The 15619-nt window shown below is 32.7% G+C and overlaps 2 protein-coding genes across 2 annotated transcripts; both read right to left on the bottom strand.

The window, feature by feature from the left end:
- Positions 1–2415: 2415 nt before the first annotated feature.
- LOC146540559 (luciferin 4-monooxygenase-like) lies at positions 2416–14237 on the bottom strand. The gene is made up of 12 exons (XM_085202513.1): positions 14112–14237; positions 8252–8422; positions 7681–7888; positions 7109–7307; positions 6747–6869; positions 6047–6221; positions 5627–5767; positions 4984–5109; positions 4654–4737; positions 3873–4019; positions 3160–3325; positions 2416–2594 (listed from the first exon to the last, which is right to left on the bottom strand). Exons 2-12 carry the CDS (start codon positions 8405–8407, stop codon positions 2467–2469), a joined length of 1653 nt encoding a protein of 550 aa, XP_085058639.1. The 5' UTR covers positions 8408–8422; positions 14112–14237; the 3' UTR covers positions 2416–2466.
- Positions 9190–12132, bottom strand: LOC146540560 (uncharacterized). The gene is made up of 2 exons (XM_085205232.1): positions 11068–12132; positions 9190–10800 (listed from the first exon to the last, which is right to left on the bottom strand). Exons 1-2 carry the CDS (start codon positions 12130–12132, stop codon positions 9190–9192), a joined length of 2676 nt encoding a protein of 891 aa, XP_085061358.1.
- Positions 14238–15619: the final 1382 nt, after the last annotated feature.

Genomic DNA, 15619 nt, shown 5'->3' on the forward strand with positions numbered 1-15619 from the left:
AAAATAAAATGTAAGAAAAAATCTTCTATTTATTTAAAAGGCAAGGCAAGGTTTACATGATATTGGATTTAGTTCGTTAATTCGTTCTGACATAATCAACGAAATTGGATGGATTATTTTTATATTTCTCTTCTATTTGTTTATTTGCTCCCTTAGGGGTAAATTCTAATATACAATGAAACACGTGTTCAATGAAATATTTTAAAGAGTCTATATTTAATTTTATAAAATCGGTGATGATTTAAAGATTTTTCCATACACACTTTCAACCCCTTAATTGCACCCTTAGGGGGTGATTCGAAATAAACCACGAAACATGTGTTCAATGAAATATTTTAAAGAGTCTGTATTCAAATTTTATAAAATCGGTGACGATTTAAAGATTTTTCCATACAAACTTTCAACCCCTTATTTGCACCCTTAGGGGGTGAATTAAAATAAACCACGAAACATATGCTCAATGAAATATTTTCATGGTAAATGTGCAATCATCTTAACGTAAATTGCGATCGTTCTAACAAGTAGCCTTCGAGTCTATTTCATTATTTACGCTAAATACAATGGTATAGGACATACAAAATTACTAGTTTGCCAAGCATTATCTTCAAAGGCGAAGAAATGATTCGTCTTTTAATATTAAATGGGAAATGACAACTTGCGTTTGAGGGTGTGACTGTAACGCGACGGTTGTGGGTTCGATCCCCACTCGAGGAAGTGAAATATTTATTTACGTTTATATTTACATTTCTTCGCTCTGGTGTCGAGGCAAAGCGCGGCGTTTAGTTCTGCCCCTCAACACGCAATGCCTCCAGAATTCAGCAGAAAGTGGGGAGTTGACAAGATAAAGGTCAGGGGTTTTCTTTTCATTTTGCTAGTTATCTTTAGGTCTGCGTGAACTAATTATATATTTTCTAGTAGATAATAATTAATGTTTTTGCTAATATGAAATCCTGGTAAGAAAAGTATTTGCAGTCGTGATTTGTATGTATGTACATACAATTTTTATGTTATTATTGTATTAAGAGTAAATAAATTATAATTCATTTACTAGCTTTTCGTCCCTGGCTTTGCCCGTGTAAAATATTTTCTTTTTCCACAAAATATTGTCTGGTGGAAAAAGTGATAAGTACAGGGTGAGTCATATTGAACTTTCCGGTTTTGGAAGGACGTTGCACGAAGAAGGGAAGGAGTAGAAGGGTGGGGATGGTGTCATTAGACGCGCCATGACATGCAGTTTTAGTGTGAGCAATGGCTTGGTCGGGACAACATCGTGCGTTCGTAGTTGAAGAGTTTATTAAAAATGGCGGCTCCACAATGAGGCACATTTTCACCTCGCCGGAACTGAATAATTTTTACTGCATGTCGCTTTGTTTTTAATACACACCTTATTGAAATCGGAAAGTTCAATATGACTCACCCTGTAGTAGGGTTTTTAATTTAATATTGAAATTTTCTAACTTTGTCTTTCGTCTAAAGTGTCTCTGTCTCAATGGGAACAGAGTGTTTTAACACTAGTTCCCAGGATCCCTCTGTTTTCTATATGCGTGAAACGATAGTAATAAATAAGATTAAACGGTATTTTTAGAAAATTATTGTAAGATTTTTGTACTGTCTTTTTCAGCTTCATGCTGTTAGACATACCGTTTTTTGGTTTCGAGATATTGCACGACGAATGATGGAACTTAACGCCGTATTTTTTTTATCAGTTCAAATTTCTTTAATCCAATAAAATTTACATTTATTTTTTATTTATATATTTTCTGCATTATATGTGTATATTTTCATAATATATGGATATGTAGCATGACACTGTTTATTTTAATGAAAGCTTATTGTAGATTTTCCCATCATTAGGAATAATATTGCGCCATTGTAATGCAATTGCGAGTTTCCTCATCAAATTATTATCCAATTTGAAATAATGTGTTTTTTTGTTGTGGATATTTTACATACAATTTCATTGTTCTGGTTTACCGTACTGTTATGAACACGGAAATTAGTACGGGATCGTTTAAATGTCAGTAAATAAATGATTATATTTAATTTCAATCTAATATTAATTGAATTTTAATTTAAATTATAAGTATAGAGACTCGAGATCCTGGCGTCAAACTCACAAAGAGTTTGCAGGACACAGTTTAACTTTTTTATGTATTTTTAAATGGTACTAATAAAAAAAAAAAAAACGACTACTACTTCTACTACGGTACGGAAATCTAAAAATGGATCAAGATAGAAAGAAAACCACAAAAATAATTATATTTTTCCATAATTACATAATGACGTCATCATATTTAAATAATGTAATTATCTAGCATAACAAATAAACACGTGAGGTCAAGAAAACTAAATAATTTTTATTTTTTTTTATTAATTGAAATGCATTATATCAAGGCTTTTAAAGTTTACAAAAGGCTTTTGAATAATTTTCTAAATCTGGATTTATTAATATATTTATTCATAAACTTAATCAACTCTCATACTTTTCGCAATAGCTGCCAACTTCTGTCGATTTACTTTAGATGTTGATGTAAGAGGCATCGTCTCTAAGAAAACCACTCCACCCCTAAGTTGTTTCGAATCTGTTAACTCATCTGTAAAAATATTATTAATTATAATATTTATATGTAATTCTTTTCATATTGTTTGTTTATACGCTAAGATTTCTGATACTACTTGATTCGTCGGATTTACTTGTTTTTTTTTTGTTTTGTATCAAAGCTACATACCTCAAGAGTGCTTTAGGTAACGGTATATTTCTTAGTTATTCCTAAATAAAAAAATAACAATAATTATGAACGGCATCGAATTACTTTAACCGTGTAGGCTGAAAAATTATTAACATAAAAAATATGTAAGTGCATTATACTAGAAAAACATTTAATTTCATTAGTTTTAATGTAAACTCCGAGACACTTATCTCTTAATAATTTTTAACCAAGAAAAACTGACTTCAATGGATCCCATATCCATTACCAACCAAATCCATCCAACTACCCTTGATATGTGTTGAGTGTGTTGTGTGTTGAGTGGCAAAGCTTAACGCAGCATTTTGTCACTCCAGAGATAATTAATTTATATGAGCGGTAATCACTGTACTCACTGCCTTATATAACAAAGATACTAAAGTTTAAATAAGAGCTTTAACAAAAAAAATACCTTTTACTAAATCTTTTATTTCTTGTTCACTAAGTTTGTGCCCCTTGTGTAGTACTACGAATGCTATGGGAAGTTCGCCGTGTTCTTTATGAGGCACTCCTGTGACGGCCACTTCAAATACGCCGGGGTGTTTAGCTATAACACTTTCAATTTCTACAGGTGATATCTGAAATACAAATAAAGTTCTATATCTATATGTAAATATAAGTTTAAAGATCTTTCTTTAAATGACCTCTTTTACAACAGACAGAAAATAGAAAATGGGGAATCCTGTACAAAGGATTCTTTTAAAACGGAACAGCTCTTCGATGTTCAGGTTTTATTAATTAGTTCACATCTTGATACCTTCATATTTTATATCTGGAATTCATTTCTGGAAAATCTGGAAAACTCTTGGTTGCATAAGAAAGTAGAACACATACACACATACGAAAACTAAAAAGCGAACTAATTGTTAAACGCGACAGGTTGAGGGTTCGATTCCCACTCGATTGAAATGAAATATTTAATATTTTAATTTCTTCGCTCTGGTGTCGAGCTCTCAATACGTAATGTCTCCAGAATTCAGCAGGAATTGAAATTATTATTTATTCGTTGTATATTATGCATTTATTATGACTTCGATTCTCTTTCCACGAAAGCCAATATTTAACACATTTTCGTTTCTACAGTCTGGTACGGTAATTAACTAATAAAAAAAATAATTAACTAACCTGGTGGTTTCTGTACTTAAGTAAAAGCTTCAATCTTTCCACGAAGTAAAAGTTAAAATGTTCATCTCGGCGTAGCGTGTCTCCAGTTCTCATCCAGCCTCCTTCCACCAGCACTTGTGATGTTACTTCGGGATTATTGTAGTAGCACTATTGGTTAAGATCAGAAAATTATGTATTGTAGGCGTTGAGGAATAGTAAATTATGAGTTAATTATGGTTGTGAGTTCGAATCCCACTTGGGGAAATGGAATATTTAATATTTTCTTTTCCTCGGTCTGCTAACGAGGTAAAGTGCGGCGTTGAGTTCCACCACTCAATCCGCAAGAATTAGTCGAACTGAGTATCTTAACTCAAGGTTCCTAGGTTCCCTCTGCCTACTCTACTATGCGGGATACGTCATGAAGCTAAAAATAAGTATTGTAGGCAGAGATTATTTTAAATCACTTTTTATCTCCTTAATCTTCTTATTTAAATTTACAGAAAACATTAAAAGATTTTAATGCGATATAAAAAATATATTATAACGATTGTGTGAAAGAAGAAAGAATGTATTATGAAGAAGAAAAATGCGTACTAGAAACTTCTTTTGAGGAAGAAGTAAACGTAACTAAATATTTCTCTACTCAATTATTTAATATGAACAAGAATGAGCAGTACTATGTAACAAAAATTGTTTTTTAGTAATAATTTTTCTTTACATATTAGATAAAATAATAATACAATTAATTATATGTGATAGATAGATAAATAGATGACTCTCGTTATAATTATTATCGGCCCACCTTGAATACACCTGGTCCATTAAGCCAAAGTTCTCCAGGCTTGTTAGGTTCTGTCACCTCTTCTAAAGTTATAGGGTCCATTAACTGTAATAGTGATTTCATTTAGTTTTTAATTAGGAAGCCTGGATTTATATAGATTAAAGATGTTGCTTTTAAGGTAATAAAAAAGGTAATAAAAAAAATTTCTAATTTAGTAGGAGAATCATACAGAAAAGAACGATCTAAAAAAATAAATAAATAAGCAAAATAAAAATGTGCAATAATGTAAAAATTATAATATTTAATTACTTAATAAAAAAATATTTGTATATTTTCTCTAATAATACACACCTTATAATTTGTATTCGGAAGAGCTCTACCTAATGAAGTAGGACGAGTGGAGTCGAAATTGAATGCTAATCCAGATATTTCACTCATACCGTAGATTATCATTAGATAAGTATTTGGGGAAGCTACCTGAATACCAAAAAAATTTTAAAGATACACTAAATTGCAAAGGTGGGGGCCAATTTTTTAACGACAAAAGAACTTTCTGTAACTCTTTAATTGTGTTTAGACGCTAATGGTTCTGACCGAGAGTGATCTCGGTGTGAAAACAGTTCTAATTTTGATATCCAAGGAATTTCTTTTCTCTTCTTCTTCTCTTTTTCTTAGGTATAATGAAAGTTTGACAAATTTTTCGAATTAAAAAATTGTTCCCGTATTTTAATATAGGAACAGCAATTTTTTTAAAGAATAAAATATTAACTTGGTAATCTTTGGTAATCTATTAATGTAATAATTATATCATATTCTAATACACATACATATTGGTATTTTCAAATGATGAAATATAATTATAAATTTTCTTTGAATTTACTTTACTGTTCTCGATGTTGTGAAAGAGAAGAACCTTACAACCACCCAATCCAAGTAGTATGGGCGGTGGTGATATTAGAGAAAAAATTAGTAGTGAACTGCACAGTAGTCGTACCTTAATCTCTTCCACGAGGCCAGGAAAAACAGCGCTTCCGCCTGCCAATATGACTTCAAAACAGCTAAAATCACATTTATCGCGTTCACCAGGTTTAAAGAAAGTTGTCAACATGTTAGGACTGGCCATTGTGAATCTTGGCTGAGAAAATAAATGAAGAAATTAAAAATGTGTGAAAATGTGTAAAATATGCGAAAAATAAAAATATCCCCTTATAACCCCCCATAAGTTCATGCTGATATTATAAATCTATGTATATTACATTTTTGTTTAAATTCACGCTGTATGTAGGCATAGGTTATCTAAGCGCCTAATACTAGGACCCTCCGTTCCCACTAAGACACTTCCGTTCCCTATTTTCCGCTGAATTCTGGATGCATTGCGTGTTGAGTGACATTAATGTTTATTTATTTTTTTTACCTTATATTTGTTAATGATCTCATACGCGTGTTCTTGGGTCATAGGTAACGAAGACTGTAACCTCGTGTGTCGTAATATTGGAGAGAATACAAACTGGAATAATGCGGAGTACCACTGGACTGGAGAAAAAGTTACACTTAATGGCGTTGGGGTTGGAAATTTGTCGTACATTGCCCTGTGAAAGATAAATTATATTTTAGGCATTATGTTAATATGAAAAAATTTTAGTGATCCAACTAGACCAGAAGTTCTTGAGATTGGAGCTTTCTACTAAATATACACTTTCTTTTTATTTAGTAATAATTTTCAGTCTTATTATTTGTTTAAATATTATTGTATCGGCTTCACGCTGTATCCCGCATAGAGCAGGTAGGCAGAGGGAAAATAAGACACTCCGTTCTCCACTTTACGCCGCACTTTGCCTTGACGCTAGAGCGAAGAAATGAAAATATAAATGTAAATAAATATTTTATTTCCTCGAGTGGGGATCGAACCACAACCAGTTGATTTACAGGTAAACTTTAAGCCCCTGCGCACAACTGGCCTCAATTATTTATAATTATTCATAACGGGTTGGATGCGAAGAGCTGAAGATCGAGCTCAGTGGTGTGCCATTGGAGAGGCCTATGTCCAGCAGTGGACGAGGACAGGCTGATGATGATGATGATGATGAGTTATAAATATACTGAGTTATAATTACCACATATAGGGAACAGCAACTGCCATGTTTTTGTGAGTAACGGCCGCTGATTTAGGCAAACCGGTGGTGCCGCTCGTCGCTATCAACAACGATATGGTCTCGCTAGGATCAAAATCTGATGCTCTGAAAATGGCATAAAAATTGTAATCCTCATATCATATTTTGATATTTACAAGTTTATTAATTTCCATTTTAGTTTAGTTCCATTAATATATTAATTTATAAACCTAGTGTTAAGACACTCCGTTCCCCACTTTCTGCCGAATTCTGGAGGCATTGCGTGTTGAGTGACAGTTTAGCTATAATCGAAATTCAACACAATTAATGTATGTACATATATTGCTATAATTACAATTGCTTACTTAAAATCGTCAACTGAAGCATCATCCCCATATTTATTTAGAAAGTCCGAAAAATAAATGTTCTTATTGCCTTCGTTAAAGGTTATAATTGTGGAGTTTAATTCTAGACCTTTCAAAGCTGATTCCACATCGTCTTCTTTCTCTTTCTGACAAAATATTATATTCGGTTGATTGAATTTGAATGTATCGTGAAGTTCGTCTGAAAAGTAAAAAAAAAAAAATTAATACATTAAAATGACAATTAATTAATGAATTTACTAATAGTTTAACTAATGAAATAAGTATTTAAGTAATAGATACTTTCATTAATGAAATAATTAATAAATAAAAAATTAATGAATATATATTTTATTAAAAAAGTATATAAAAAATTTTACGTATCGGGATTTGAACTCGCGCTTCTTTTAAGCTGTCGAAGCGATCTAACCAACTAAGCCATCTACGCTACTTCTTTTCTGGCTACGTTAAAATTCTTATGGTTGCAATTTATTCATATTTCTCATATGCCTGAAGGATTTTTATTATTTTTCGCTTTTAAAGACAATTGCTAAGCTAAAAAACTTTATACTTACTGACACCCAAGGTCATGTCGATGCCGGCAACACCTGCTCCTATGTAGAATGCGGCATACATCGGTATAGTCAAATGTATATGGTTAGGAGCCATAAGGAGGACCACATCTCCATGTTTTATACCAAGCTTCCTGAAGGCCATCGCACATTGTATGGATCTTTTCAATGTTGATTGAAAGTTTTCTTTTTCGTCGGTACCGCCATCGATCTGGAGATGAAACGAGATATATAAAAGGACATGTTCCCACTGACTGAGGTAAGACGCACGCACAGCCGTAACCGCTGTGCGTAGAAACGTGGAATTTGGACAGATGTTTACTTTCGTAATCTGGGCATCCACTAAGAAGGGATTTTGAAAAATTTTAACCTTAAAAGAATAAAATAGGGGTTTAAAGTTTGTATGTTTGTATTTATAAAATTTTAAATTCAGACTCTTAAAAATATTTGATAAAACACGTGTTTCGTGGTTTTTTAGAATTCACCCCCTAAGGATGCCAATAAGGGGTTGAAATTTGTATGGAAAAGCGTCAGCTAGATAAAAGGCAGAAAAATAGTAAAAGTTAATATTCACCGTCAAAATAAATTCCGGATCATCCTTCAATCCACGCAATATCAGCTTGCCCAGGTGGTGCCTATCACTCGGAATGCCAGTCTCCGCGACCACTCTCGAACTTAGCTCTTGCATGTACCAATGTACAGCATCACTTGTATGGTTTCTTAGTGCCATTTCTGTTTTCTTAATCTAAAACACAGATTTTATTATTTTAATATGTATAATATATTTTTAATGTAAATTAGTTTAAACACTCTTCAAGATTGATAATTCGGCAGAAAGTAGGGAACGGAGTGTCTTAACACTAGATTACCGCCTTATAACCTGCTTTGTGCGTGATGCAGCGTGAAGTTTATATATCGATTACTATTAATTTTATATGGATATTTTATTCATATATGTATATGTTCGCTTGAAATCGATGCGGAAGACGAGTAATTTTGGAATAATTTAATATTATAATTAATTTAATATTGTAATTTAAAATAATTTACAGATGTAAATTATTAATAATAATAATAATAATAATAATAATAATAATACTCTTTATTGTACACCCATAAGGAAAATAACAATAAAAATAGACAACAACAACAAAAAAAAAAAAAAAAACGGAAATGTACAAGAGGCGACCTTATCGCTAAACAGCGATCTCTTCCAGGCAACCTTAAGGCATAGGATAAAAAAAGGGAGGAAAAGGGTTGAGGTGTAAACAATAATTATAATAAATTTATAAAGCAAACAGCATACATATATTAAATATATACAAATATAAATACCTAATTAAACGTACACATTACACATATACACTTACATACATAAATATATACATACATACATACATACATACAAATATACATACATACATACAAACAAATACAAATAAACATACATACATACATACCTACATACATTTTCATATTTTATAAGTATAGGTGGCAATACAAAAAGGCAGTTTAGAGGGCATGGTAGTGTAGTTTTAGGAGTCGCTTAAATGTTTTTAAAGATTTTGCCCGTCTGATATTCAGAGGTAAGGCATTCCAAAGTCGGGAGGATGTGACAGTAAAAGAATTGCTGAGGAAGGAAGAGGAGTGTGAAGGAATTCTTAGAATTAAATTTTGTTCAGAGCGAAGCTGTCGGGAATGAGTGTGCCCCAAAAACTCGAAACGCTCTTTAAGATATGGTGGTGTTAGTGGATCAAATAGTACACAGTAAAGAAGACGGAGAATATGAGTATTCCTGCGAAGGCGGATTGGGAGCCACTTGAGCTTTTTGCGGAAGTCAGAGACATGGTCGTACTTTTTTAATCCAAAAATAAACCGAATAGCAAGATTTTGTAATCGCTCAAGTTTGTTTAACTGCTCCTCTTTCAAATCAAGATAACAAGAGTCAGCATAATCAAGAATTGGTAAAAGTAGAGACTGTGCTAACACAATTTTTGTCGGAATAGGAAGGAAATTACGTAGCCTGAAAAGATATCCTACTGATGCAAACATCTTTCTGCTCACCTCACTCACCTGCGGATTCCAGGACATATTGTGATCGATGATGATGCCAAGATTTTTAACTGATTTACTATACGGTATAATTTGGCCATTTAAAATTATATCAGGTAAGGCGGGTATGCTAATTTTAGATATGAGCTTTGGACTACCAACAACAATGGCTTGAGACTTGCTAGGATTCAATTGCACTCCAAAGCACCTACTCCATGCGGATATTTTCGTTAAATTATTGTTTATCGTATTGATAGCCGCTGGTAGCTCAGAAGTTTTAGACTTACAATAAATTTGGAGATCATCTGCGTATAGGTGGTAGAGAGAAGTGATATGTTGGGAAATATTATTAATAAAAAGTGAAAACAGCAGAGGAGACAACACGCCACCCTGCGGGACGCCAGCATTGACTGAGGACCAGTCCGAATAAGAATCACAAATTCGTATACGTTGACGGCGTCCATGCAGGTAATTATGAAACCAGTCGATTACATTAGGAGATATGTTAAGAGAACCTAAAGTGGCAAGCATTATGTCAAAATCTACGGTGCCAAAAGCATTACTAAAATCCAGCAACACTAATACCGTGACCTCTTGACTGTCCATACCCATTCGGATATCATCGGTTATTTTGACAAGTGCTGTTATCGTGCTGTGACCAGGACGGAAACCGGATTGCAAAGGATTTAGAAGGTTATTTTTAGAAAGGAAATATGTGAGTTGGCTTTGCACCATGCGTTCTAGGACTTTGGATAAGAAAGGAAGTATGGAAATTGGACGGTAATCGTTATCACAAGTGGGATTGTTCTTTTTAGGTAAGGGAATGATTTGTGCTTCCTTCCATGCTGAAGGAAAATCACAGGAATCAATGGAAAAATTAAGCATGGAAGTTAGGATGGGACAGATGATATCAAGTATGGGGGTGATCATTTTACGGCTGACGCAGTCAGCACCAACAGCATCGGAGCTAATAGCCATAATATTTTTCTTAACATCACTTTCCGTAAATCGACTAAAGAAAAAATTTGGAATATTAGGAGAGGCGAAAGCGGCGATTTGATTAAGTGTATTCTGTTTGGTAGTATCATTAATGTTACTCGAAGAAGAGAAATGCTTATTTAGCTTGTTTAGATTTATATTCTGAGGATTAAGGTTTTGACGTGCTTTACCTACTCCTATGGATTCAAGAAATTTCCATACTTTAGAAGAATCATCTTCTTCAAGTATAGATTAATGGATATGGCGTCGTTGATGGTCTCTACACACTCTATTGCAATGATTCCGAGCTTTGTTGTATTTAAGTTTATTTTTGTCACTAGGCTTTAAAATATAACGTACTTTTGCCATATTTTTCTTTCTTTGCAGCATTTTTATATCCTCAGTTAGCCAGGGAGCAGGAAGATGTCTCACCCGAATAGGACGCAATGGAGCGTGACGATCATAAAGTTGCAATATTAAGGAGTTGAAGGCAGCAACTTGCTCGTTAATTGTTGCATAATTTGAAATTTCGTGCCAGTTTGTTGCAGCTGCGTCTTCCCGCAGTTGATTCCAGTCTATTCCACCAAAATTGCGTCGCAGAAGAATTCTTGATTTAGCTTTTGGGGGTTTAATTTTATATGATAAATAAATAAGGTCATGATAAGAAAAGGCCAGAGCAGGGTATTGACCGTGTTTTTCAACGTGATCAACAGAAGAGACAAGAGCTAAGTCCAGAAGTGAGGGTAAACAATTTGGAAAGTTATGCGTTGCAGTGAGAGGAAGAACATGCAAATTAGCACCAGTAACCAAGGACTTCAGGCGAGAGGCACGATGGTCATCTTTTAACAGACATGTGTTAAAATCACCCATTAAAATTGTATGAGGGTATAAAGGCTTCAGTCGCTCCAACAGGGTTTCAAAAGATGAAAAGTAGTCGATCGTAAGGTTCGGACTGTAATAAACTCCCAGTAAGACCCTTGTATGTGAAAGAACTACTTCAATAAACAGGTGTTCGGGGCCACCATCTGTTTGGTACTGCGATTGGTCCACTATACTAAAAGCAATATGCGAACGTAGATATATAGCAACACCACCCCCAGAGCGGCCAATACGATCATTACGAATCAGATGAAACCCTGGAAGCGAGTAAGAAGTCGATGGCAGACATGGCTTTAGCCAAGTTTCTGACACCAATATTGCATGAATATTTTTACTAACGAAGGAAGCAAAAAGATCTGAATAATGTGCAGGAACACTTTGCGCGTTGATATGAATAACATTGAAATTTTTCAGAGTGTCTGAGAAGTTGACGTCAATGATTTCGCCTAATGTGGGAATACTGAGAGAACTGTCTGTACTACTTGCCCCATTAGAAAAGGAAGAGAAGGACAGGAATGAATCATAGTCATCATTACTATTTGCCATAATGAATAAATACTATTTATGTTTTATAAATAAATATATAAATATAAAATAAATATGTGTAGAAATAAATAAATAATAATAATAATAAATTAAATAAATTAAATTACTTAAATAACTTAGTACCCGCCAGTTGCAAGGAGAGATTATACATATGTACACTGAAGAGAAATACAAAAAGAAAAACCAAATGAATTAATTAATGTATAAAATCTGGCTTAAAACTACAAATAATAATAATAATAATAGATAATAATATAAGGACAAGCAAAGCAAAACATCAAAAGAAAAAAAAATGAATATATACATATAGAAGCATAGCAATAAAAGTGAATATTACAATGATTCTGTCAAACCAAAAAAGAGAAAAAAAAAAAAAAAATCTTATAGTTACTTATTTACATAGGAATAATAATGATGAAATTACAGAATATATGCAAAACAACAAAAAAAAAGAAATTACACAGTCATTAATATAAATAAGTAACTGCTTGATTAAGCGAAAATTTTAATCACATCACAATTATAATATGTGTAGTAATATGAAAAATTAAAAAAAAATAAAATAAAATAATAATAATAATAAAATAGTCAAAAAAAAAAAAGTAAACAAAAACATGTGAAATGTTTAACACATGACTAAATACAGAGACTGATCTAATAAAATAAATAAAAGTGATGTAATAAAACAATTCAAAAGGCTAACCACCTAACTAATGCAATGAAAGCTATACAAAAAAAAATATGTGTCAACGCTTCAGTAAGTGTTGGAGAACATAATAGGATTATTTTTGACAGTTCATAAAGTAAAACAAAATAAAGATAATATTCATAAAAACAAAGCATAAAAAAAAAAAAACAGATATACAATTAGAAACATATTGATTGTACAGAGATAAAAAAAAAAAAATGCATATACAAAATATATATATATATCTAATGAAGTTGTTTTTATTTATAAAAAGTTAATCAGAAGAAGAAATTTATAAATATTAACAAGTTACTTTTTAGTTATCCGCTTGCACCTCTGAATAACTACCTTATCATTGTTTACGGAGTTCTTAGGAGCAGCTACAGTGTCATGCACCACCGGCGGTGACTTAGTTGGAGCAACGGGCACACCCTGAAGATCTGACATACACTGCACTCGGTAACGCAAGCCGTTTGGAGCAATTATGTTAATGGAGCCGTCCCGTGTCCAGCACTTCCCCACACCAAAACGCTGCCTAGCGGCCATGAATACATCATGACGGGTTTTTGTCAAAAATTCAGACAATGTAACACCGGAACCTTTTAGTTTCGATTTGGAAACCCATATATTGTGACGCACCTGAGGAGTTGTAAGCTTTACGACGATTGGCCGCGGCTTCTCTTCATGCAAACGACCAAGTCGATAAACCGAAGTGATACATGAGCTCGAAAAATTTGTAAGGCCAAGGTCATCGGTCACAATACTTGTTACCAGTGCACCAATATCTTCCGACTTGTTCTCACGTACACCATGAAAGAGCAGGATTTTACGTCTTCTAGACATCTCCATTCGGTCGACTTCCAGTGTCAGCAGTTCGACTTGTTTTTGCAACGAACTTAGTGCAACGTGAATAAAATTTTTAAATAATTTAAAATCAGTAGCTAATGTTGTCACTGTAGTCGACGGTGATGTTTTGTTCAAGTCTTCTTGAAATTCATTCATCCTGGTGTTAAACATGTCCGCCATAGCAGTGATGGACTCCTTGATAGTATCCATGGTTGAATATATTGTTAAATATATTATTAATTGTAGGAATTCAATAAAGGAAAACACTAGCGGTAGGTACTTAATATCACAAGCACATATGTATCTTTAAAACACTAATAAATATAATTAAATATCAAATAAAATAAAGAGCGTTTCAAAACAGCTGTTCACTTATTGACGCCTACCCTCAAAAAAAAAATGTTATATATAAATTATGTTTGTTATTAAAAATTTTTTTACTTACTTATTTAGATTTTGCGGAGTTTTTCTATTAAGTAGACATATACGAATTTTATATTTAAAATATGGAAGTAATATAAAAAATATATATTGCTAGATTTGATTAAGAACGACAACCACTGGCTCTGTGAACTCGGTAGAGTATGATTGTACGTCTCAATATAATACTTATATGTGGTCTTAAAATAGGGTAGAACCGGCAAAGAAGTGCCAATTTTTAAAAATGTCAATTTCCAAAATATATATTTTTATTAATATTTTTTTAAATTCACTTCAAAAATCTAATTTTTAATTACTTTTATTCTATTATATTTTGCAGAATAAAATTTTGTGTGGAATCTTAATATTGGGGATAGGTGCCTTATCCCTATATTGATAGATGTCCCAGTCTAAAATACTAAAAGGATGAAATGCAGGATGCCTGCAGTCGAACGCCTAGAAGTCAATTTATTATAAGTAATGTAAATCGAAATATAATTGTTTTAATTCATTTTTTATTATATTATTAAAAGAAACTGAGAATTATATCAGAATATATTTCTAATATGGTTTTTTTACTAATTTCTTGCTTTACTTTTTTCATATTTGAGCAAGTGTGTGGAAACCAAGGTTGTGCTAATATATAAAAGTGATGACTAAAGCCTTACTTAAAATTATCGATCGATATCGATTCTGAGTTTGGCTGCTTGCGTATACAGCGTGCTTTTACTAAAATAATGTTTACTTTCTTTATTTGTGTTATTTTCTTTTAAATACTTTTTCTTTTGTATTTTTAATATTTTTGTAAACGAAGAAATAATTTAACACTAGGTTCTCTCGGTCTAGTTGTTGTTCGTGGTACCGTGATATTAAAATGATTATTTATTAACGAAACTTGATCATTGAATGTGAAGATTATAAATCTAAGTTTTATTATAATTAAATAAATAAATAAATAAGCCTTTTATTCGAATATAACAGAATATATAATTAACTAGTCGTTTCACTACACATATGCATGTAAATACTAATACAATATAATATTTATTAAAACTATCCGTATACTATATCCGTTTGCCAGTTAGCAAAGGCCTCCTCCAGCCTACGTAGATTTTAGATTTTTTATTATAATTAATAATAAGTATTAAATAAAAAAAAGAACATCACTAGTATCGACCACCAAATATGCTGAAATTTCATACGTGACAGCGTGAAATATTTAAATCTCCTTGAAAAAATACAATAAAATCTGCCTACCGATGGAATATTTAACAGTTATGAACGACATTTAAATATCCAAATTTTTTGTGTAGTGGAGAAACATAAGTAGGTATTACAAAGTATTAAAGACCGTCGTGGCGCAGCGGCACAAGGGTGTGACTGTAACGCGACGGTTGTGGGTTCGATCCCCACTCGAGGAAGTGAAATATTTATTTACGTTTATATTTTAATTTCTTCTCTCTAGTGTCGAGGCAAAGCGCGGCGTTGAGTTCTGCCACTCAACACGCAATGCCCCCAGAATTCGGCAGTAAG

Source organism: Heliconius melpomene, chromosome 2 (assembly GCF_056956725.1).
Source record: "Heliconius melpomene rosina isolate 202511_hmr_F chromosome 2, ASM5695672v1, whole genome shotgun sequence".
Classification (NCBI taxonomy): domain Eukaryota; kingdom Metazoa; phylum Arthropoda; class Insecta; order Lepidoptera; family Nymphalidae; genus Heliconius; species Heliconius melpomene.